Consider the following 23501-nt stretch of genomic DNA (forward strand, 5'->3'; position numbering starts at 1 on the left):
TTATAATTTGAATCATATCAATATGAATTAACATCTTCAGTTAGCCTCAGTTTTATATTTGTTGCAATAGAGATTGTGAGGTGTGAGGGTTTTTGTTTGTTTGTTTGTTTGTTTTTTCCATGTGTAGTACTGGTAAGCTAAGAAAGGCACTTTTAAAGTTGCTCATAAGTGTATGAGGATCTTTAGCATGGAAAACACCTTTCTCTATAAATACATGCACATTCTAGGTATCACATTTAGAAATGGCTTGAGATTATGTAGTCCCTTTTTGTGTAACTGAAAAGGCACACAAAAATTCAGTGGTTCTTGCATGCTAATTTAGTGACTTCTCTGTTGATTTAGAGTTCTTTCATTTTCTTTCTTCCTATGTGCTCCAGTTTTCTACTATTTCATGTTTTGTTTAATTTTGATAGTTTGCCATTACAATATGTCAGGTGTTTGGCAGCAAACATCTACTTTTTTTTTTTTCTTTTTTAAGGAAAATCAGAAGCTAAAAAAAGATCTTTTAGAAGCACAGACAAATATAGCTTTTCTGCAGAGTGAATTAGATAGCTTGAAAAGCGAGTATGCAGATCAAACTTTGAACACTGAGAGGTAAGGTGCTTCTACATGATAATATTTTCACCACAGGAAGAAAATCTGTTATCTGATGTACTTATTATGTATGCAGTTGGTAACTGTTATTTTCTAAATTTGCCATGAATGATAGGTACACATTTGACGTTTTACAAAGCGTGCCATTACTTCTGTTCACTTCTCTTGTCAGGTTTCTGAAAGACCTAGTTTTGGATATGAAGCAAATTCTCATAGTCTTGCAAGGAAATCCATTGATTTTGTTTGGACTTTGATTAGGAGTTAAAGATAGAGCATCACATACTTTTTTACTCCATTACTTTCACTCAGATGAATATCTTTATGAATATTACGGAGAATAGATTTGAAAGCCTCCCATGTCAGTCTAAACCAGTTTTTTTCAAAGTAAATGAAACCTGCTTCTAGATACTCATTTAAAGGAACGTAAATGACAGTTTTATTATATGCTTATCCTCAGATAACACAAATGATATTCAAGGGGAAAGGAAGCAGTCCATATGATTATTTTGTTGATCATCTTTCACAGTCTTTGTTGAGATATAATGGCAGAGATAATTGAGTTTACCAAGTGATTTTGCTTTGCGTAAAATGACTTTTTACATATTTCAGCGGAAAAGTAAATGTTTTTGAGATTATATATTTTCCCAATATATTTATCACCTCTTATAAATATTTTTTGCAGAGACCTAGAAATTATCCGAGAGTATACTGAAGACAGAGATAACCTGGAAAGACAAATTGAAATACTTCAGTAAGTTCTTGGTAATTCAGGTTTTTCTTTAAAAAAATTGTGCTGACATATTTGAGGGTAAATGTTTTTTGTATGCAAAAGACTGGCATGAGATTTGGAAAAATATACCAAGTAAAACTACTGAAAGGCCTCAATTCTTATAGAAAAAACAGTACTAATCTTTATAATTTCATTTTAAGTTTATGTTCTGTGTACTCAAGTCAGATACTCATGAGACAACATTTATTGCTGTGGCATCTGAGTTTTGTGTTTCTCACTGATGTTTTTATTTGATCATCCTGCTTGACCAGTCTGATTTCCTTCTATGACCAGGTGACCTGCATAGTGGATGAGGGAAAGGCTGTGTACGTTTTCTGTCTGGACTTTACTAAAGTCTTTGACACAGTCTCCCACAATATCTCCTAGAGAAGCAGGAGAATTATGGCATAGGCAGGTGCGCTCTTTGCTGGGTAAAAAACTGGCTGGATGGCAAGGCCCAGATAGTTATGAACGGGGCTGGATCCAGTTGGTGGCCAGTCACCAGTGGTGTCCCTCAGGGCTCAGTTTGGTGTGCAGTCTTGTTCACTATTTTTATCAATGATCTGGCTGAGGGGATTGAGTACACCCTCAGTAAGTTTGCAGATGACACCAAACCAGGAGGGAGTGGTGATCTGCTTGAGGGTAGGAAGGCTCTGCAGAAGGACCTGAATAGGCTGAATAAACAGACTGAGCCAACTGTATGAGATTTAACAAGGCCAAGTGCTGGGTCCTGCACTTGGGTCACAACAACACCATGCAACGCTACAGGCTTGGGGGGCAGAGTAGCTTGGAAGCTGCTCAGAGGAAAAGGACCTGGGGGTGGTGGTTGACAGCTGGCTAAACATGATCCAGCAGTGTGCCCAGGTGGCCAAGAAGGTCAATGGTATTCTGTCCTGCATCAGGAATAGCATAGCCAGAGGGACCAGGGAAGCAATTGGCTGCCTGTACTTGACACTGGTGAGGCTGCACCTCAAGTATCATGTTCAGTTTTGGGCCACTCGCTACAGGAGGATCATTATGGTGCTGGAGTGAGTCCAGAGAAGAACTACCAAGCTGGTAAAGAGTCTAGAGCACAAGTCCTGTGAGGAGAGACTAAGGGAACTAGGGTTATTTAGTTTGGAGAATAGGAGGCTGAGGGGAGATCTCACTGCCCTCTACAGCTACCTGAAAGGAGGGTGCAGTGGGGTGTGTGTTGGCCTCTTCTCCCAAGTGAATAATGCCACAGTTTTCAAGTTTTGTTTGTGGTAAGTTAAATAATTTTTGATGTCTTATTTATGCTACTCCTGGAAGCTAAAGTATGTATGTTTCCCTGTTAGATCAGCTAATAGAAAGCTACATGACAGCAATGATGGTTTAAGAAGTGCACTTGAAAACAGCTTCAGCAGGTACAACAGATCATTGGTATGTATTTATAATTTTATTATGTTGTACTAGAAGATTTAAGAATTTAAAACACCATATGCATATTTGCTTGTATTTTGCCGGGTACTCAGAAAATCCTTTTTTTTTTCAGTGGACTCACTCTGGGTATACACCTGTATAGTTGAATTTTGTAGGATTTTACTTGTGTTATGTGAAATAATGGGATTTTGTTAGAGATGCTTTCTGAAGTGCTTGAGACTTTTTTTTTTAATATCACATGGCAAATGTATCTGAGAAGGTGAATAAATCAGCAATTTCTCTTGCACTGAAGTGAGCATATTTGTTTTATATATATAGGAGTGCCCTATCACTGAAAACACACTTTTTTTTTCAGAAAACTGCTTTCTTTTAGTAGCAAGTTCTTAACCTAGTTTGAACTTTTGTTCATGTGAATAGCAATGACTGATGATAATAGGTACCTCATCAGGCCCTTTTAGGCTATCACAACTGTGTGAGGATGACTTGTAACCAATGTAACCTGGCATACTCCGAAACAGAGAAAGGAAGGCTTAAAAGTTGTAAAATATCTACTTTACAGTGCCATTTTGCAACATTGGGAAAGTGTTAAACTCCCAAATAAATGATTGGGCAAACCATTACACCATCAGGAAAGCAGCTAATTGTTTTAGATGGATGAGTCTGAAATAATGATCCCACAGAGACAAGAGTTACCAGGAAGGAGGAAAAGAGGGTCATTACCTGTTTTCAGCATACCATACTGACGAGTGTGTCTTTTGCTGATACTGGCTTTGAGAGATTCACTGCAGATGCAACAAGAGATATCATCATTTCCTTCTGCTGTGCCCTGAACAGAAGCAAGAGAAGCAGATTACAGAGATGACAGATGAAACTGTTCCCAGTGAATAAATATATAGAGGGACAGTAGAACATGTGAAATACTCTGTCATGTAGAGCTCTTTCCTTCTTTCCGCTATCTCACTCAAGATCCAGGAGCTGTCTTTACTGAAATGAGCTCAGCTAGTGGCATTTCTGTTTTCACTCTAGTAGTCAACGTGCCGTTAAAATAAGCCTCTTGGCTTTTCCATTGTCTTTTGTGGTTGAGTACGGCCAGCAACTTCAGTATTACTGCAACAGTGGAGCCAAAGTACTGCAAGTAAGGGGACTTTTGACATCCAGTCCTACTTAAAGCATGTGATTTAATTAACAATAAGTAGTTAAACATATATAAAAACAAACAGCAGTAATTTTGATGTTGCACACTTTTTTCATGACAAATCTAGATTCTTATACTGTGTTCATCAAACATATAATGCATTTGTTATGTACCTCTTGCAGCGACTAGCAAACACCTCACCAGGAAGTACCATTTCTAGAAGCAGTCCTAAATTTAATGGTGGACAGTCTCCTCTAAACCCACGATATGACAGGTAAGCCGGGTTTGCTTTTATTAAGTTTAAAAAGACTGGGGCTTCACACTTCTCTTAGAAGAGCAAATATTGTCAAGTAACAGAGAGTAGCTTTGTATGATTGAGAAGGAATGTGTGACTGTAACATATGATCCAAGTGTATTGAAATCAATAGAAACATTTTCAGTGACTTCAGTAAGCTCAGGAGAACTTTTCTCAGTGCTAATCATGAACCTACAGAGAGTTCAGATGCCCTGTTTCTTGGTCTTGGACTGTTTTGATTCTAGTTTGATTCTCAGTCACCTCTCTGTGTCTCCAAGATACTGTAAAAATCTACCAAGGATCTCTGTTAGCTAGCTTATTCAGGAAATTAAACGTTTTTGATCCTATCTTTAGTCTGTGTGTCTGGTTTTTCCATGTAATAATGATGACAAAGGTATATAAGCCTCACTTTTCTAAACAATAAACATCCTCATCTCACACTGACATGCAAGAGTAGTGAATACATGTGGATCTGTCATCATCATGTCATCACCTGTCATCACTATTTGGCCACTTGGAAGTAGGAATTATCTTCAACTCAGTAACAGCTTTATAATTGGTGATTTTCCCCAGTGTTCAGGTCTGCCATTATACTGCGACCTCCCAGCCCCTCTGGCAGCAAACTGTCTTTATGAGGCTTGATACTGACTTCATCTGCTCTAGCAATTTAGTGTTTTACAACCATTCCCAATAGGACAGAGCCACACTGTTTTTTTTCTTCTCTGCTCTGACTTGGAGACCTTTTCTACCTCCCTTTACTTGGCGCCTGTCCCTGTCTTGCTGCAGCAGCAGGTTAATGATTGTAACCGTAGCAAACTTTTAAAAAAAGGTTGGTTCTTATAAGATTTACTGTATTAATCTTCCCTTTATTTCTTTACATTAATGAAAATTAAATTGTTTTTTTCTGTAAGCCATATTGTCATTACTGTCACCATTTGAGTATTGTATATATTACCACATCCAGACTGACAAAAGAGAAGAAAAAAAGGAAAAAGAAAAAAGAGGCCTTTGAGGGAAAGGGGAAGAGAAAGAAAGAACTTTCATGGAAAAATTTAAGTTTTGTGTAGCCTGCCAAACTGTAAGAAAACAAGTTTCAGTGATTTCTTCCACCACTGATCTCCTGAACTCTTTTGTCCCCTGTTTCTATATTTATAGTTTTTACTTACTGGCCTACATGCCTCTGTGAGCAAATGCACCCATTTAAATTAGATACAGTATTTCAAGGTCACTTTACATGTCTTAGAATAGGCCAAAATTAGGTAAAGCATCAGCTATAATTATCTGCCTTTAATGTCTTCATAGTATACCACACATTGTTTTCTGAATATTTTTTTTTTCTGTGTGTCAATAAATAAGCATGCTTACTGAAACTCAGGAGGTCATAATTAATAACATAGATTATATATTTAATCTGAGCATCCTAAGAGATGTGATTGAAAAATTTAGAAAGGTGAAATAATAGGCATTAACATATGTATTAAACTGTAGAGTTAGCATTTCTAATTATTTGTTATTCTAGAATGGCACAGATTTTGTTGTGAAGAACAAATGTGGAATAATTCCCCCTCCCCGCAATATTTTCTTATTAGATCATCTCATTCTTCTTGTGTGGATGAAGATTATGATTCTTTAGCCCTTTGTGATCCTATGCAAAGGATAAACTGTGAAGTTGACAGCTTACCTGAGAGCTGTTTTGACAGTGGTTTGTCTACACTGAGAGATTCAAATGAATATGACTCAGAAGTGGAATACAGGCATCAAAGGATTTTTCAAAGGTCACAGTGTATGCAAGAAAGCTTTGGTGGTGATGCTTCTGATACAGATGTAAGTGCCGGATTTACTCCTTCTCTAAGAAAGACCTTTGGTTGGAGGCAAAATAAGTTTCCAGTTTTTAAAATTAAATAACCTTTGCCCATATGCCAACTAAAGCTAAGTATTTTAGATGCATACATTTAAATAAGATTAGTGACAGTTTATAGGAGAATGAATAAATAGTTACTCCTCTTTAAGATAAAATGCATGTTTTGACATTCTTGGTAGATTTTTAATGTAATAACTTCATTTTTGAAGTACATGAGGGTTGAAGGTTGTTAAACAGCATGTAGACATGAACCCTTTTTCTAATTATTAAAAAGCAGATACTATAGAAGTAAAATCTGGTCACTTTCTCTTACTATGCTGTGGCAGTGAATGAAAAAAACATGAGAAAAACAGCTGCTAGTGCATACATTGACTTACATGGTAGGTCTCTGAGAATTAAGAAATATAGGAAGGTGTTATTCTTTCCATTTTATTTTTAGTAAAATCGAGAGCTTTACTGATGGCTGTGTAGCAAAACTAGTATCAAGCACAGCGGATCACAGGGGCTTTTTAGAGCAGATGCTTTACTGTGCATTTAGTAGAGATGTATATTCTCTGTTTGCAGTTAAAAATGCTATGAGTAGTGCTGAGTTCAGTTGTCCTGTATGTAATTTCATTTGAGTAGTAATTGCATACTGAGTAGAAAAACTCTTGTTTTTTGTAAAATAAGCTTTGAAATAAAGTGTTTGTTTATTTTAATTAATTTTAATCTTTAAATTGTCCCTATGCAAATTAATGTGGTCTACTGCAAACATTACTGAAAGTGTATATACCAGATAGGAAATACTTTTAGGAACCAAATGTAGGCTGTAGTAAGCAGCAAATGTGAATAAGAACAGAATTAGCCCAGTATTTTGAGTAGAATTACATAGCTCTATTTGGTCCTTTGTCTCTGTTTAATCCAAACTGATAAATTACTTATTCAGTTTTAGCTGTGTCTTTTGGAAAAAAGCATGCTTTTCTCACTGGCGCTAACACACTTGCTTGTACTTCCAGGTTCCAGAGATCAGGGATGAAGAAGTGTACAGTCCTGATAACAGCAGTACAGTTTTAGACTGGAAGCCCTCACGACCAGTAAGTCGAAGCAGCTCAATTGCTTCAACAAGGAAACACATATCTGCTCTCACCCCTCAGGTAACTGGTTCTTTAGGGTGGAAAAAAAAAAAAGAAAGAAAGAAAGAAAAAAAAGTGTTAGGTTTAGAGGATATTTTTTTAATATGAGTTGAATAGTGGGATTATTTTTTATTTTCAGTCAGATGCAACTGAGTGTTCTCCGAAATACCCCAGTTCAGAGAAGGCTTACAAGATTGTTCTTGCGGGAGATGCAGCAGTGGGAAAATCCAGTTTCCTTACAAGACTCTGCAAGAATGAATTTCGAGGCAATACAAGTGCAACCCTGGGTATAGTTATTGTTCTTAAAATACTAAAGTGCATATCATTGTTGTTCTGCAGACTTGGGTGAAAAGATTACCCATTTCAATGAATTACCCCTTGCAATGAATTTGCTTTCCTGAATATGCACATGCAGTTTCTTAGGCTGTGATATCTAATTGAGTGCTAAAGCTTAGAATTGGCTAATTGCTGTTTGGAGTGAATAGCAGGGTACTGCTCTAATCTAGTTTCTTTTTGCAAGGCACAAAGCCTGTTCGGGAACAACACAAAGCACTAGAAAAGAGGAGTTTCAGTATAATGAACTTGGAATGGGTGTATGATCCTTTTCACTATTTTCATTGCTTTCTTGTCTTCTCAGCTCTTTTGGCCTTCCTCAGTATTTTACATTATGCTTTGATGTCTTTCATACTACTTTTTGTCTCCATTTCTTTGAAGTCTTATTGAAGCTTTGGTTTAAATGCAGCTGGAGGGATTTCTGACTGGCTTATTATATATATTATTATGGCTGTCAGCTAACAAACTAATCTTATTGATTCCAAAGACCAAATTTTTGCCTTCCAATCAAATCACCGTTATATATTTGTATTACTGGCTCTGACCCAGGATTTTTGCTCTAATTAATCTTTTTCCTCCTTGCCTTTGAAATAAATTCTGTTTTATAAAACATTTTCTCTACTTCCATAAATCTGTTCAGCAAAATAAAGCAGAGAGGGATCTTCTTGTTTGTTGATCAAATTTGTTTCAGTACTTCTGGGAAAATGCGAGGGCAAAATATTTCTTTAAATGTTTTTTCTAAGGACAAATTAAATGCATTCAAGAGATTGATTATTGTAGTTCAAGGCTATGTGACATACTGAAATCTCATAATCAATTAAAAGGGATGAATTTTGAAATAAGCTGTATATGACACATAGCTATTAATTTTATGAGGGTTTTTTAAGGTTATTGATGTTTTTTATTAGACTACACATATTCTTTTCAGGTGTGGATTTTCAAATGAAAAGACTAATTGTTGATGGAGAACCTACAGTGCTACAACTATGGGACACAGCTGGGCAAGAGAGGTTAGTGATCCTCTGCACTTACATAATCTCAGTATTGGTTTGTTTCTGAAAGACATTTGCCTTTTTTCATCTAGATGAAAAAAATTCCAGTAAATATTATAAGGCGCTATTGTAAGTAAGTGAGTAAAGCCATATATAGATGTCTATACACAGATGTGATTTTGCTCTGGTGAGTCCCCAAGAAAGGTGGAATGTTTATTTTTTAGCTTTGGTGATGCCTGACATATCTCTGCAGAGAGGAATAGTTGAGGTTCACCATAGCATTAATTAATTAAATCCATCTGTCCCTCACTTGCAATACAAAAATATGGTGGTGTACATTGTTTCTTCCATTTTTAGCCTTTTGCTTTCTTTGTTCTTACAGACCTGGATTTCTGAGCAGGCTTTGTCTTAGAGATTCCCTTCTCCTCTCCCTTTCTTGAAGTTCTTGATCCTGATTTGCATTGTATTTAGTACATGAACACTTCTCCCCAAAGACTTAAAAAATTTCTGGCAAACTTGTACAGATTACTGAATGTATATGTAAAATTTTTCAAGTTACTGCGTAGACTTTCCTTAAAATTTAATTACATCCCTACTTGACAGCCATTACTACTTTACTAATTTTGGGGGCTTCTTTACAAGCTTTTGGGGCTTGTAAAGAGGTTAATCTAATTCACTTTAATCAGCTCATTGACCAAGATTTATATTGGGCTGTATGTGTTTACTTTACCTGAATGAGTGATTATGTGAAGTAGGCAGTCAGAGGCTAAATTACTCTCCTTCCACATAATGAATTTCTGAAAAATATTTTAACATATAATGTAAAAACCTAGTTGTTGCACTTGTTTATTAAGTAGATTGTGTTACTTTAACAGCAAAGATTACTATAACTGATTGATTCATACCTGGAACAAGTGTATTGGTTTCATATTTTTAAAGTGTAGCAGAGTAACCCACTCAACTTAGGAAGTTCTATACAAGTGAAAAAATTCTGCCCTCTAATCAAAAGCTCAGTGCAAAGCAGAATATTTGGAATAGATACACTGTAGATTGTTTTGATACCAAAAAAGTTGCTTGCTGTTCAGGACAGAATCCTGTGGAACCTTATTGGGCATTTGTAGGCCTGCATCACCAGTTTTCAAGAACTACTTATGAAAGAAACTAGGAGAAAACTCATCTTGTAATGTGGAGATAATCTTACTCAGTAGTGCAATAAAGTAGTATTGCATTCTTAATGATGTTAAATTGAATTATTTTTTTAATATGGCTTTATGCAATTTTTTTTTTTTTTCTGAAAGATTCAGAAGTATTGCTAAATCATACTTCAGAAGAGCAGATGGTGTCTTACTGCTATATGATGTAACATGTGAAAAAAGCTTTCTCAATGTGCGAGAATGGGTGGATATGATTGAGGTAAGATCTTTAAGTATATCCAAATTACAAACTGCCTTTCACTGCATTTTTAACCTTATTCTTTGAAGATTTGAGTAACTGTATGTTGAAATTAGTCAGAGTGCAGTCTCGCATAGAGGTAAAAGCCATAGAGGTAAAAGCCACGTGTAAATTCTAAATGTATCCTGGCGTATTCAGTTAGTGTTAAAACGGATGTATCTTTTTGTATAGAAGAGTATCATGTAATCACGGTCTCCCCATTCACTTCCTATTGAAATGAGCATGAGAGGCTATTTCAGATACCCTCTTGTAGATGGGTTGAGTATTCTTTGGATTCTCTGCATTTTTAACTAGTGTGTTAGGTTCTGTACATTATAGTTCAAGCGAAATTTTCAGTACTTCTTTCTACTAGTACATCTTGTTTGTTTATTTGAATAAAAATTTGAATTTAATGAAAAAGACTTTTCTCTTGTACCAGAGGTGTTTAATAGGAGGGAAAGTGATAAAATCTTTAATTCATCTATGAATGGAATTAATTTCTCTAAATCATGGTAAAGGAGCTGATCACTTTTACGATAGTAATTCTTTCTTATAGCATTTAGATACAGTAACTGTTTCCATTAGATGAACATAAGACATTCCTTGTTGGGAAACAGGGTTTATGGGAATGGAAGCATATCTTTGCAGGCTGGTTTAGCTGGCTCCTTACATATTGACTAGCTTTTCAAAAGATCTTGGCATGACTTTTGTAATTTCTCATTTTTTGTGATGACATACAAGACTTTTTTTTTTTTTTTTTTTGTGGGAAGGAAATCAGTATAACATCATGATGCTAGTTGTTTTTTTGTATTCTGAGTGTTCTAGCAATAAGGAAATAAAATCCTCTTTACAGGATGCAACTCATGAGAATATTCCAATTATGATGGTGGGAAACAAAGCAGATCTCCGCCAAGCTGTTACAGAACAAGGGCAAAAATGTGTGCCTGTAAACTACGGAGAAAAGCTGGCTATGGTAAGGTCCAGGTCTACCACTTTGGCATAAAATAGTCTTAAGAGCTTTAATCACAGAATTGTCACAGTTGAAAGGGACCTCTAGAGATCATCTAGTTCAATTTCCTTCCTAAAGCAGAATCCCCTAGAGCACATTACACAGTGCCACATCCAGGCAGGTTTTGAGTGTGTCCAGAGAGGGGGACTCCACAACCTCCCCTGGGCAGCCTATTCCAGTGCTCTGTCACCCTAATAGCAAAGAAGTTGTTTCTCTTATTTACATGGAACTTCCCATGTTCCAGCTTGTACCCATTGCCCCATGTGGGAAAACAGTAAACAAAAGTAATTTACTGATCATTAATTCAAATCTACTAATTAATTAATGGATACTTTTCATTAAAACAATCCTTTTTTCATGGTGTTTGCTTGGCTAAATCACATCTTAGTGTCCTCTGAGCTGAACTTCATTATTGGTTGAGATAGTCTTCTCAGTCTTTATGGCGAAAAAGTGGATGGACTAAGAGATTGAGTTTTTCTTCTGCCAAAGAAAAATTGCCAGTGGAAGTATGATGCACACTAATAAGCACATGAGGCTTTTTGCCCGGCTGTCCAACTTTGTGTGGAATATTTTCATCTTCAGGAGACTATCTTGTGTTCCTGCTACATCTGCAGAAACAAAAACAGAACTCTCTGCTATAAAGAGAAGTTTTTTGCATGTATTTATATGGAGGACAAGGGATGCACATATCCCATATTTTGCAGAAAACCAGTAGAGCCTTTAGAATCTTGAGTTGCTGAGTGGCTGTGCAATGGGTTGATTATGCCAGAATGATATTTCTGATTCAGCTAGAATACCAGATGCTGTAGTTCATGAGTTGCTAACAAGCTGAATTTAGTACCCTGTCCTAACAACTCTCTTCCTATTTCTGCAGTCTTTTGGACTACACAATTGAGTTTGGACATTAAACTTATGATGTGCTTTTATTCAGTTATTAATTCAGAATATACAGAGTATAAAAAGATACAATTAAAAAGCTGCTACTGGGTTGTTTTTTTGTTTTTGTTTTTGTTTTTTTCAGTGCTAAAGTGAATATATGGGTGAATGAAGAGTACCAAAAGAAATCCTGTTCATTTAAATGCACATCATCATTCTTAGTATTATCGAGGAAAGCATTTATAATTGAATACACATTTTTAGATGGAAAAAAAAATCAGATTAGTTGGCTTAACATTTTATTTTCACTCACAGACTTATAATGCGCTATTTTGTGAAACAAGTGCTAAAGATGGATCTAATATTGTAGAAGCAGTTCTTCATCTTGCTCGGTAAGTAGCCGTGTTTCTATTTTTGAATAAACACATCCAAGTATATTTTATAACAAGTACATTCTATGTGAATGTGCATATAAAGACATGTACATTTAAAATTGTACCAGCATCAAATTCAACAAACTAAATGAAGAGTACCATGTTAAATCATTATAGGGAAATGCAAGACACTATTACTCTCAGGTGGATCAAGTAACATATTTGCTTGCAAATGTTACCATGCTAAACAAATGTTAGAAGACCTACCAAGCTGGTGAAAGATCTGAAGAATAAGTCCTATAAGGAGAGGCTGAGAGAACTGGGATTGTTTAGTTTGAAGAAGAGGAGGCTGAGGGGAGACCTCATTGCTCTCTACAGCTATGTGAAAGGAGATTGTTGTTGGCCTCTTCTCTCAAGTAATAATGACAGGACAAGAGGAAATTACCTGAAGCTGTACCAGGGAAGGTTTAGACTGGATACTAGGAAGAATTTCTCTACTGAAAGAGTGGTTGGACAGTGGAACAGGCTGCCTAGTGAGGTGGTGGAGTCATCATCCCTGGAAGTATTTAAAAGGAATACAGATACAGTGCTTAGTGACATGATTTAAGCACTGAACCGGTAAATTAAGTTATGGTTGGTGGATTTAGGTTATGGTTGGACTTGATGATCTTCAAGGTCCCTTCCAACCAGGATGATTCTATGATTCTATAACGCTGTCTCTATAAGATTTAAATTGGACATCAATTAGGTAGCTCACAATTTAAAAACCTATTTGGAGAATGGATTACATTTTTAATGGTACATGGATTTAATTTCTTAATTCTTTTTTAAATTAACCTCAAATCCATATAATTCTATGTGTAATGAATTGTTAAATCACAGAATCACAGAATTGTCAGGGTTGGAAAGGACCTCTAGAATTGATCTGGTTCAACTCCCCTGTTAAAGCAGGATCCCCTAGAGCACACGACACAGGACTGCATCCAGGCGGGTCTTGAGTATCTCCAGAGATGGAGACTCTGCAAGCTCCATGGGCAGCCTGCTTAAGTCTTTCAGATATATTAATATATATTCAGTTTTATTACTGACCATTCCAATGTAGCATACTTTCTTTGAAGTCCCATTCTTTAAATTATTTAAAAGGTAGTAGTTCCAGGTTTATCCATTTAGCAACCTGATATTTCTGTGATAATGTGCAAGTCAAACATTAGACTTCTACTACCTTTCCAAGCCGTTCTTGGTTACAATGTAATTTTGAAGGGTTGAGAGTATGTAATGAAGCCTCAGACTCTGACTTTTCAGTTTAATACATGGAGCTCAAGGCCAGAATTACAAGCAATATTAATGTGATTTTTGCAGCAGCCTAGTGCATAATCAAACGTTCGGATGCTTGGTCAGTATTTGATTAATTCTTAAAATACTACTTGTTAGCATGGCTTGCGTACAAATTACTGGCTCTCTAGAGAGGATCATTGCTTCTTCAGGAGTATTTCCAAGAAAACGTATCTGTCGGAGAAGCAGCAAGAAGATAGGTGTTTATTTGGCAGTGTCAATGTGAAGTGAATTGCTGTTTCATTAAATGACTCATTTCCAAGAACCTGGCCATGAATGCAGCAGTGGGTTATGAAATTAGAGAACTTACATAGCACAATTATCTGAAATTAATCACAATTGTAAAATTGTCTCTAGTGTTTAAACATGATAAATTTTTTTAACTCTTTCAAGTTTAAAAAAATATTTGGGCAGCCTCTCTTTTCAGAATCTCAGAGAATACCCAACTCAGCTTGGGGTTTTTCTTCATAAGGTTCATTGATCCTCAAAAATCTATACCTTAACTAGAACCTTGGTCTGGAATAGTTGGCTGTGATTTCTTTACTAAAGTCTAACTAATTTGTATTCTTTGAAAGAAGCGTTTCATTTTGAAATTAAAAAATTTTAAATGAACATTTCATTAGAGCAAATAGTCTTAAAGACTTACCTGTTACCAGTTCATACCTTTCTGACATCATGTTGAATATTAATACAGTATTCTGAGAGAAACATAATTAATTTATTCTACTAATATGAGGACAACTTAAATTATTTTCTCTTTCTCTCTCTCTCTCCCTCTCTCTCTCATATATATATATGTATATATATATATATACATAGTCAATCATGAAATCATATTGCTGGCTTTTAACATCCTATGGGGCCCATGATAAGAATACAGATCAATAAACACTCATACATAGAAAACTTTTAAGTCTGCATTTATAATAGAAATCCAGAATTCCTCAGAGGGCAAATTTATGCTTCCAGTGGCAGTTATTTAGGTTTATGTTTTCACCTATTCCATACCTATGATAATACGTTGAAGTAAAAAAAAAATAAAATATTATCAAAGGGAGAGGGAAAACAGAACATTATGGAGTTATTACATACCAGAAAGTATTATATTTCTATCAGTAACTCTGATTTCTATAGAAATATTAGTATTGCTTCCACAGTAGAAACTTAAGAGACATGTTTATTCTGTGCCTTAAAACCCATAGTTTTATCCATGCAATAGATCATACTGAGCCCTGTAAGATATACTGGGAGAAATGGAACAGTTAATATGAATAGAAATGTAGTAATTGCATGCGTTTTGTTTGTTTGTGTTTTTTTGCAGCGAAGTCCGAAAACGAAGTGATAATCAAGATGATGCAAGGTCAGTGACCAGGCTGGCTGGGACACCTGTCAAAAAAGTGGCACTCACAAAAAACTGTTGCAGTGTTTAAATGACAGATGCTTTTCCTAATCCTAAAGAACTTGTCTGCTTAAAAAAAGTTATATATATATGAAGGATTTCAATAATGTATTCTTTTTTTGGGGATTTATACATTTGTGTATTTAGAAATTGCACATTGTCTTAAAAATCTAGACTCTCTGCTCATTCATATTTATGCATTTGCTTTATCCCATAGGGTCTGGTTTCACTTTTCTTAAGTAATGCAAGTCAATGAAGTAATCTAAGAATTGGTGGTACAGCAGTTACTGCATAAAATATTGTAATATATTTTATCTCCTTTACTTGCTTGTTTCTTTATGGGCTCACTATTTCTTACATACAGAACATAATAATATATATCACTCATAGGAAAAGACAAAAAATTACAGCTTTAGTTAATTTTATCTCTTTTTGCTCATGTCTGCTTATATAGTTTTTTGAAGGCCTCACGTTATATGTTGATGAAACGTTTCTCAAGAAAACCCCAAACCATTACAAGATTGCCTAGATCTAGGTAAACCCTAAGTTCAGGGTACAAAGTTCAACAATCTCTGTTGGGAGAAGGCAGTTGATGATGCATGGGGTTCTGGTGTAATTTCATATAAGTTTGTGAGAATTTATTTAATTTTGAGAGTTGGGGTTTGATTCAGAACTGAGAAGTAGGCTTTATATCTGATTCTACACAGCTCAGAAGTGAAAGGAACACTTGCATGGACCATTAACATTCAAATTCTGGAGACATCATGATGCCTATGATATGTAGGGTTACTGAGATGAATTAATGATCTAATAACCTGCCTGTTTAGGCTAGGTAGTTGTTAGTATTACAGAGAAATATGGGTTGTAATTTTTCCCGTGTTTTTCAAATGCCTGCCATTCAGACACTAATTGAGGGACTGTAGTAGTATAGAGGAGTCTGTTTCAATGGATATTCGTTGTGTTTTTGAAGTTTTAAACCTGCAGGTGAAATAATTACTGCACATGCACAAGCATCTGTATAAACTATTTGGTAAAACAAGTCTCTGAAATTAACAGCAACTATTGACCTTAATGAGGATTTCTTTGCCTGATTTTAGGAAAATTCTGAGAAACTCAGCAGTGGGTGGTAGCTTTAGGTGTCAGCATCTCTAAAACCAGAATTATTATTGCTTGTAATAATTCCAAATGGTCCTATAGTGTAGTATAAATCATAGGTATTTCTACAGTCGTGATCCAGTTCTCAGCTTTCACGAGTTTTCATGGGAATGGCAGAGGGCCCCTTTAGAGCCAGCAAACTGTTTCAGTATTTGTATATTAATAAAACATCTCCAGGCTGAAACCTAAGCTCAGTAAATCAACCTTTGATAAAGTTTTATGGACTGATTGGAAACCCATATAACTAGGAGCTGCAACTGCATATTATCAGCACTATATTTAAACAGTCATAGCCTGTGCTGTGTTACCAGTTTTATGAAACGGGAGTTCTCAGAAGCAGAATGATACATTCTCTGGATCAAGTGGAGGCTATTCATGAAGCTTTCTTACTCCAGCTCAAGGAGACATTGCATTCACAGGCTCACATTCTGCTGGGGGATTTCAACCACCCTAATACCTGTTGGAAAAATAGCATGGCAAGCTGTAGGCAATGCAGGACACTCCTGAAATGCCTCTATGACAGCTTCTTAAGACAAGAAGTAGACAGCCCTACCTGAACGGATGCGTTATTGGACCTGATAGTCACAAGTGAACTCCTCAGGGATGTCAACATTTAAGGCAGCCTGGGCTGCAGTGATCATGCAGTAGTGCATTTCACTGTCCTAAGGGGTGTGAGGCAGACGAGAAGCACAGTCAGGACTCCTAAATTTTAGGAAAGCAATCTTCCAGCTCTTCAAGGAGTTAGAAAATTGACCCCTGTGGGAAGTAACCCTCAGGGGCAAGGGACCAGAGCAGAGGTGGCTGATCTTTAAGGATGTTTTCCATAAAGTGCAGATTATCTCAATCCCCAGGTGTAAGAAGTTGGGCAAGGAAGGCAAGAGACCAGTGTAACTGAGTCGAGACCTGCCGGTCAAACTAAAGGCAAGATGGAGCTACACCACCATTGGAAGCAGGGACAGGTGTTGGAGGAAGAGTATAGGGATATTGCCCAATTGTGTAGGAGCAAGGTCAGGAAAGCCAAGGCACAGCTGGAGCTGAACTTGGCAAGGAATGTGAAAAACAAACAAAACAAAAAATCAAGAAGGCCATCTATATGTATGCCTGGTCTGCCTCAAAAGAATATGGCCAGCACATCGAGAGAGGTGATTCTGCCCCTTTACTCTGCCCTGGTGAGACCTCACCTGGAGTACTGCATCCAGCTGTGGAGCCCCCAAGACAAGAAGGTTGTGGACCTGTTGGAACATATCCAGAGGAGGGTAACAAAAATGATCAGAGAGCTGGAGCACCTCTCTTACGAAGACAAGCTGAGGGAGTTGAGGTTGTTGAGCCTAGAGGAGATAAGACTCCAAGGGGACCTAATGCCAAGAAAATCTAATACCAGAAAGAATAACAAATTTTTTTTCACCGTGTTTATTTCAGCCCTAGATGACAAAACATGTTTGGTGTCCTTTTGTAGTTCTAAGGGTATCTTCACACACTACCTTATTCCTTGCAGGAGACTTAAGAGTTGTAGCATCTTTCCACCCAGCAGTACAAGCCACCTTACTGTAGTCTGGACACTTATTTGGGGCAGGTGGCAGAGAATGATGGGGATGCAAGTGTATGAGGAATATGCTTGGTTACATATATATTGTTTATTATTAACCCTTGATTATTTAAGCAAGAAAACTACAGCTGCAATTAACTTGCCTGAGTAGAAAACCACGCTTAGCTGAGTGCATTGATGAGGGCCTCTTCGGTGTTCTTTGTCTGCAAAAGATTCTTTCTCTCAAAGGGAAGTAAAATTAATGTGTTTTGTACTTGCAGTCCGTTCTTCCTGCAACAACAGGGAGGAGAGAGGGGTATGATCTAGTACTTGGTTTCTAAAGTTTATTATATATAGGTGTTTGAATTTTCTCAGGATGAGAATGTCATGATTTTGAGTTGTTACTTACATTCCAAAATACTAACTTCTGTCAATTGACCTCTGTTAATTTGTAGAGTTTAGGCTGAGACTCAGTGTTCTGTATGTGTTTCCTAAACCACAGTGTTTGGCCAGCTTAGTCGTCTTGGCCTGCAGTAAATGAGATGAAATATGTTTGCCTAAACCTTATTAACACACCTCCATGAGCAAAACATTTTGCTTGGATGCAAGGAATCACATAAAGTTGTTTGCAGGAAGGATTTCTGCAAGTGGTTGTGTCCGACCTCCCAAGCACCCAAGCAGAGCTGGACTGTTGCCAACCTTAGGTTAGCTGTGGGTTTGGCTAGCTGGTCTGTGAAAATCCCAAAAGACACATAAACCATCACCATTCTGGGCAACCAGTTCCTGTGTTTCCACTTCTCTTCTAGATTAAAAATTCCTTTCCATGTCCAACCTCATTTTCCAAAGTGGCAGTGATCTTGGTTAACTCCCTGTTCAGTATGTATAGCCTATGTAGATGTCCCTTGGCCTTCGATTCGCAACATTGTGAGGTTCCTCTGGGTTCCACATCCCAGAGTGTGTGTGCATGTGCAGTAATTGCTATCATATCTAAGATTCTTAAAATACAGAGTGATACATGTGAATGTCCATGCCTGTAGAGAGCTTGGTCAAAGTTTGTGGGTTCAGGGACCTGCCTGCCTTCATACCTCTTTTTTTCTCTGTGCAGAACTGGACCTTTCATACTTAGGGTACTTTTTTTCATTTATTTTAATGACTAAGATCTGTTGTGTTATTTGGCCAAATTACATAAACTGAATAACTTTTTTTAAGCTCTGTAATATTTATGTGTTGTGTAAAGCAACTAATTTGAAACAGTGTTGTTTTTAAAATATGATTCAGGGTTGGAAACAGTTAATAAAGTTTTACAGCGGAGTAGTTTTATGGTCAATGTATAAAGTACTAAAAAAGCACTACCAAGTGGGGATATAGCTATAGCTCAGTGCCATCAAGTCTGCGTATTCACGTAATACCGTGTAGAATTCATGTTAAGGCAAAAGAACTTGGGAAAAAAGATATTAAAATTTAGAAAATAAAGCATGTCTTTATACATGGAAATAATAAACAAAGAAAGTTTTCTGTTGTTTTGGCAAACATGAGCTTTATGCTCTGACATAGTTGCACTATTGTACTTTGAATGTTTTTATGGTTTTGTTTATTACATAAGAATTATTCATTTAATCGCACAAAGTTTTTTTTTTTAGGTAGTGGATGTGTTCCCTTAATACATGTATTTATTTGAAAAGGAAAGGCCTTTCATGTTTTTCCTCATGATCTGTAAATAAGTAATTTTTATTCAGTTGACAAGGAAGTATTATTTCATTCTGTATGGTTTTGGACCCTTTTTGGTTGTGGTGTAGTGCACATCCCTGGGACAATAATTTCTGTGAAACACTCTGAATATATTTTGTTCGCATAAGTTCTTGTAACCACTTTGTGCCTGTTTAGCATACATTAGTGGCTTAATAAGACAAGCTACAGCTTCTTTTAATTGTTCTTGCAAATACAGTTGTGGCCTAACATGGTTTAAGTATTTTTCTTTGTAACTATTTTTGTATTGACTACAAAATTTTCTATTATTTTGGAAAATAATATTTTAGAAAATAATAAATTACAGTTTTAAATCTGTATGGCTTGTTACAGTGTATTCCGTGGAAAATATCTACAGGCCACTTCTGCAAGGAACATCATGTAGATGTGTACCCATGTACATCCCCAGTTAAGCTAATAGATTCTGTACTAGTGCATGCAATCTGTTCATATATGATCCTTTTAAAGACGTTTTCTTTTTTCCTTGGTCCACTGTTGTACAACAATGCTAGGTAATTTTTTTAAGAGAAAGATAGTTTAGTGAAAGATCCCTAATTCATAAACCAAAGGGAGGTATTTTTTTCATACAGTCAAGTCACTTAATTATATTACAAAGAAACCTACTTCCAAGATGTTTCTGACTGTATTAGGTACTTTTAAAAAGTGGGCCAATAGTACTTGTGCAGTTCAAACGCCTTTTACCACTAGATCTGCTAGATTTTGAAATAGCATGCAATGCTGTCCCTCTGACCCTAACCGGGCTACTGGATTGGAGAAGCTTTTTACAGCATCAGTTATTTTAGTATTTCTCTCCCACTGTATTGCTATCATGCCTAATCCTTTTTTATTGGTATCTTTAGGACTAGTAGCATCAGTTTTCATTATTACTAATTTTTTTTCACATATCCTGTTTTGTGACAAATACCTGCTTATGCTAAAAGACAATTTGACTCAAATATGTGGAATGCAGATTCAAATGTGTTATTTAGTTTGTAAAAATAAGTCCTTTTCCTACAGTTTCTGCTCTTTGAGTTAGGCTATAGATAGCTGGATTTATGGGAAATTAGTCATTAGTTGACTGAATAACAATTAAACCCAAGCTGTGATGGGTTTCCACTGAATATAAAGTGAGGTATTTAAAATAAAGGGGTATTTTCATACTAGTATTAGGGAGAAATTCAATGCCAATTGCATGTGCCAACTTTTATTAAAAGTCTGTATATTAAATAAATGAGGCTATAAATGGTAAAAACTTTTGAAACTTTAGTTTATACTGTTTACAATACAACTGTGGTGTTCATACAGTCTGTTCCTCCTCAAAACTACAGATCACTGGATTCACTGTAATTTGGTGTGTATAAATATATATGTTTAAAAAGAATTACACCTTCTCTGTCTTACAAATTGCTGTATAATAAAATATGCTTCAATAGCCATTATTCTTTAGTCTATTTTATTCTTGCTGGAGCTCATGAGCAGGAGTCCAGCATAGTGTCTGTGACCTGGCAGCTTAAAGTTTTTAGGGTTCAGCAGTTTCCATGGCCAACAGCATGTAGGAGTGATGCAATTTCTTAGTATCTCTGATAGCCTCCAACTTCTTGGCTTCAATGAAAAGCCATCACTTTATATTTAAGTTGTGAGATGTCCCTCACTGTGAATCTGGAATAAGTCTGGAAATTATGCTGCTGTATCTGTTTACAGAGATGGTTTAGCCACTCTGTCTCTAAGTACTAATAAGTGATACTAGTAAGATAAGAAAGAGAATTTTGAAATCACCAGAATTACTAAGCATGTTGCAATTATGATATATAAAGGGCTTTAAATTTCAAGTACAAAATACTCAGGAGACCATGTGTCAAAGAAAAAAACTGCCCCAAAACTAAAATTAAGAGCCGCTTCAGGTAAAATTGGCATCTTTAAATGCTATCAGAGAATCCCTGAATTGTTTAGATAAGAAAAGACCTTCAAGGTCACGAAGTTCAACCTAATTTGGTTAACCTAGTTAACCTAATACTACCAAGTCCTCCACTAAACCATATCCCAAAGGATCATGTCTACACATCTTTTAAATACTTCCAATTATGGTGACTTAGAAACTTCACTGGACAGCATGTTCCAATGCTTAAGAACCTTTTAGATTAATTTTTTTTCCCCTAATATCCAATCTAAACCTCTCCTGGCACTCCTTCAGGCCATTTCCTCTTGTCCTATCTCTTGTTTGTAGGGAGAAGAGACCAGCCCCAACCTTGCTACAGCTTCCTTTCATGTAGTTGTAGAGAGGATTAAGGTCTCTCCTTAGCCTCCTTTTCTTCAGACTAAATAACCTCACTTCCCTTAGCTGCTCCTTATAACACTTGTTCTCCAAGGTCTTCACCAGCTTTGTTGCCCTTCTGTGCACTTGGTCCAGCACCTCCATGTCCTTCTTGTAACGAGAGCTGAACACAGTACTTAAGATGCAGCCTCACCAGTGCTGAGTACGGGGGGACAATCACTTCCTTTGTCCTGCTGGCCACACTGTTTCTGATACAAACCAGCGTGCTGTTGGCCTTCTTGGCCACCTGGACATGGTGCTGGCTTGTGTTCAGCCAGCTGTCAAAGAGCAGCCCCTGGCCCTTTTCCTCTGGGCAGCTTTCCAGACACTCATCACCAAGCCTTCAGCATTGCAGGGGGTTGTTGTGACCCACATACAGGACCTGGCACTTGGCTTTATTTGACCTCATACAATTGGCCTTTGGCCCTTTGATCCAGCCTGTCCGGGTCCCTCTGCAGGGCCTTCTTACCCTCAAGCAGATCAATACTCCTGCTTAATGTGGTGTTGTCTACAAACTGACAGGTGCACTCTGAGGGAGCACTTGATCCCCTCAAATAATTGGGGAATGCCACTTACGGCCAGCCACTTGCTGACAGCTTCATTTGGCTGGGGGCATGGCCAGGGAAACCTTGGGAGATTTAAATGTGGCTATTGCAGAGGAGTGGAGTGAGCAGGGTGTGTGGCAGTTCATGTGGGCAGGGAGGCTAGGAGTTGAGGGCAACTGAAGTCATCCCCCTCCCACAAGAAAACTCAGCCCTTGGCTGAAAGCCATGGCCAAAAAGAATGTGGCAACCCAGAGAGAGGTGCCCCAGAAGCAGATGCTGTTCAGGTCCTGGGCAGTGCAGAATGCGCGAGCCTGTCACTAGTACCAGAGGGCAGCAGTGACAATACCTGTGTACACTGTGACCGGGTGAATGATCTGACAGCAAAGGTGCAGAGCTTGAGAAGTATCTGGGAATGTAAAAGGGAGATAGATCTGTGGAGCCACACCTTGCTGGCCTTCAGGCAAAGGTAGCAGGTGAAGACTCCACAAGAAGTAGAGAATCCTACCCAGCAGGCAGACAGAATCAGTGCTGCAGAGAACTCCCTGTCCTCCCTCTGCCTGATTGAATGTGGTGATCTGGAGGACAGGGGACAATGACAAGAAGTTTCTGCCTGATGCAAAAAGCAATGCAGGCATGTCTGCCCAGCAACTCCTGCACTTTCCCAGGTGCTGTGGCATAACAGATACAGAAATTTGAAAGAGGAACAGGGCAATGGCGAGGGTGTTAGTTCTTCCTTCTTGGAGGTATCATCAAGGTCTAGTAGGATCCCCCACTGCATCCATGCCAGCTTAGTAAAGAATAACAGATGTGTCATTGTAATAGGTGACTTGCTTGTGAAAGGAGTGGAGGGCCCAGTATGCAGACCTGAACCACTTCATAGGGAAGTCTGCTGTTTCCCTGATGACCAGGTTAATGATGTAAGGAGGAAGGTGCCTTCCCTGTTTGTCCTGGTTTGAGCCAGGATGAAGCCAATTTTCCTTTCACTGATTTTTTTTTTTTTTTTTTTTCCTTCAGTAAGCTTTCTTTTAACTAGCACCAGTGCATTCCAATTAAGATTGATAACAGTGGAATGTTTTTCTAACTGTTGGGTCTTCAAGCTCACATCTTTACTCTGCTGGCTCAGACACTATGGGGAGATCTATGACCCCCCCACAGGAGGCTGAATTAGACAGACAGCAAAATTGGCCAGAGATATTCCATTCCATGTATCTATGTAAGCTCAGAGGAAGGTCAGAGATCACAGAAGACAACTTCCTTCCTGCTTCTTCTTCCCTTCTCCTCCGTCCATGACTGGCATCCGGGGAGG

General features: G+C 37.4%; 1 protein-coding gene across 1 annotated transcript in view; it reads left to right on the top strand.

Moving 5' to 3' along the window:
- Positions 1 to 15021, top strand: part of RASEF (RAS and EF-hand domain containing) — a 30104-nt gene extending 15083 nt beyond the window's left edge. The window contains exons 6-17 of the mRNA XM_051642736.1: positions 479 to 594; positions 1277 to 1345; positions 2680 to 2764; positions 4082 to 4173; positions 5784 to 6018; positions 7051 to 7188; positions 7307 to 7454; positions 8429 to 8510; positions 9791 to 9905; positions 10777 to 10896; positions 12124 to 12200; positions 14836 to 15021. Of these exons, the coding sequence (XP_051498696.1) occupies positions 479 to 594; positions 1277 to 1345; positions 2680 to 2764; positions 4082 to 4173; positions 5784 to 6018; positions 7051 to 7188; positions 7307 to 7454; positions 8429 to 8510; positions 9791 to 9905; positions 10777 to 10896; positions 12124 to 12200; positions 14836 to 14944 (1386 nt within the window). The 3' untranslated portion in view covers positions 14945 to 15021. The remainder of the gene's footprint in view (positions 1 to 478; positions 595 to 1276; positions 1346 to 2679; positions 2765 to 4081; positions 4174 to 5783; positions 6019 to 7050; positions 7189 to 7306; positions 7455 to 8428; positions 8511 to 9790; positions 9906 to 10776; positions 10897 to 12123; positions 12201 to 14835) is intronic.
- Positions 15022 to 23501: the final 8480 nt, after the last annotated feature.

Source organism: Apus apus, chromosome Z (genome assembly GCF_020740795.1).
Source record: "Apus apus isolate bApuApu2 chromosome Z, bApuApu2.pri.cur, whole genome shotgun sequence".
In the NCBI taxonomy this organism is placed as follows: domain Eukaryota; kingdom Metazoa; phylum Chordata; class Aves; order Apodiformes; family Apodidae; genus Apus; species Apus apus.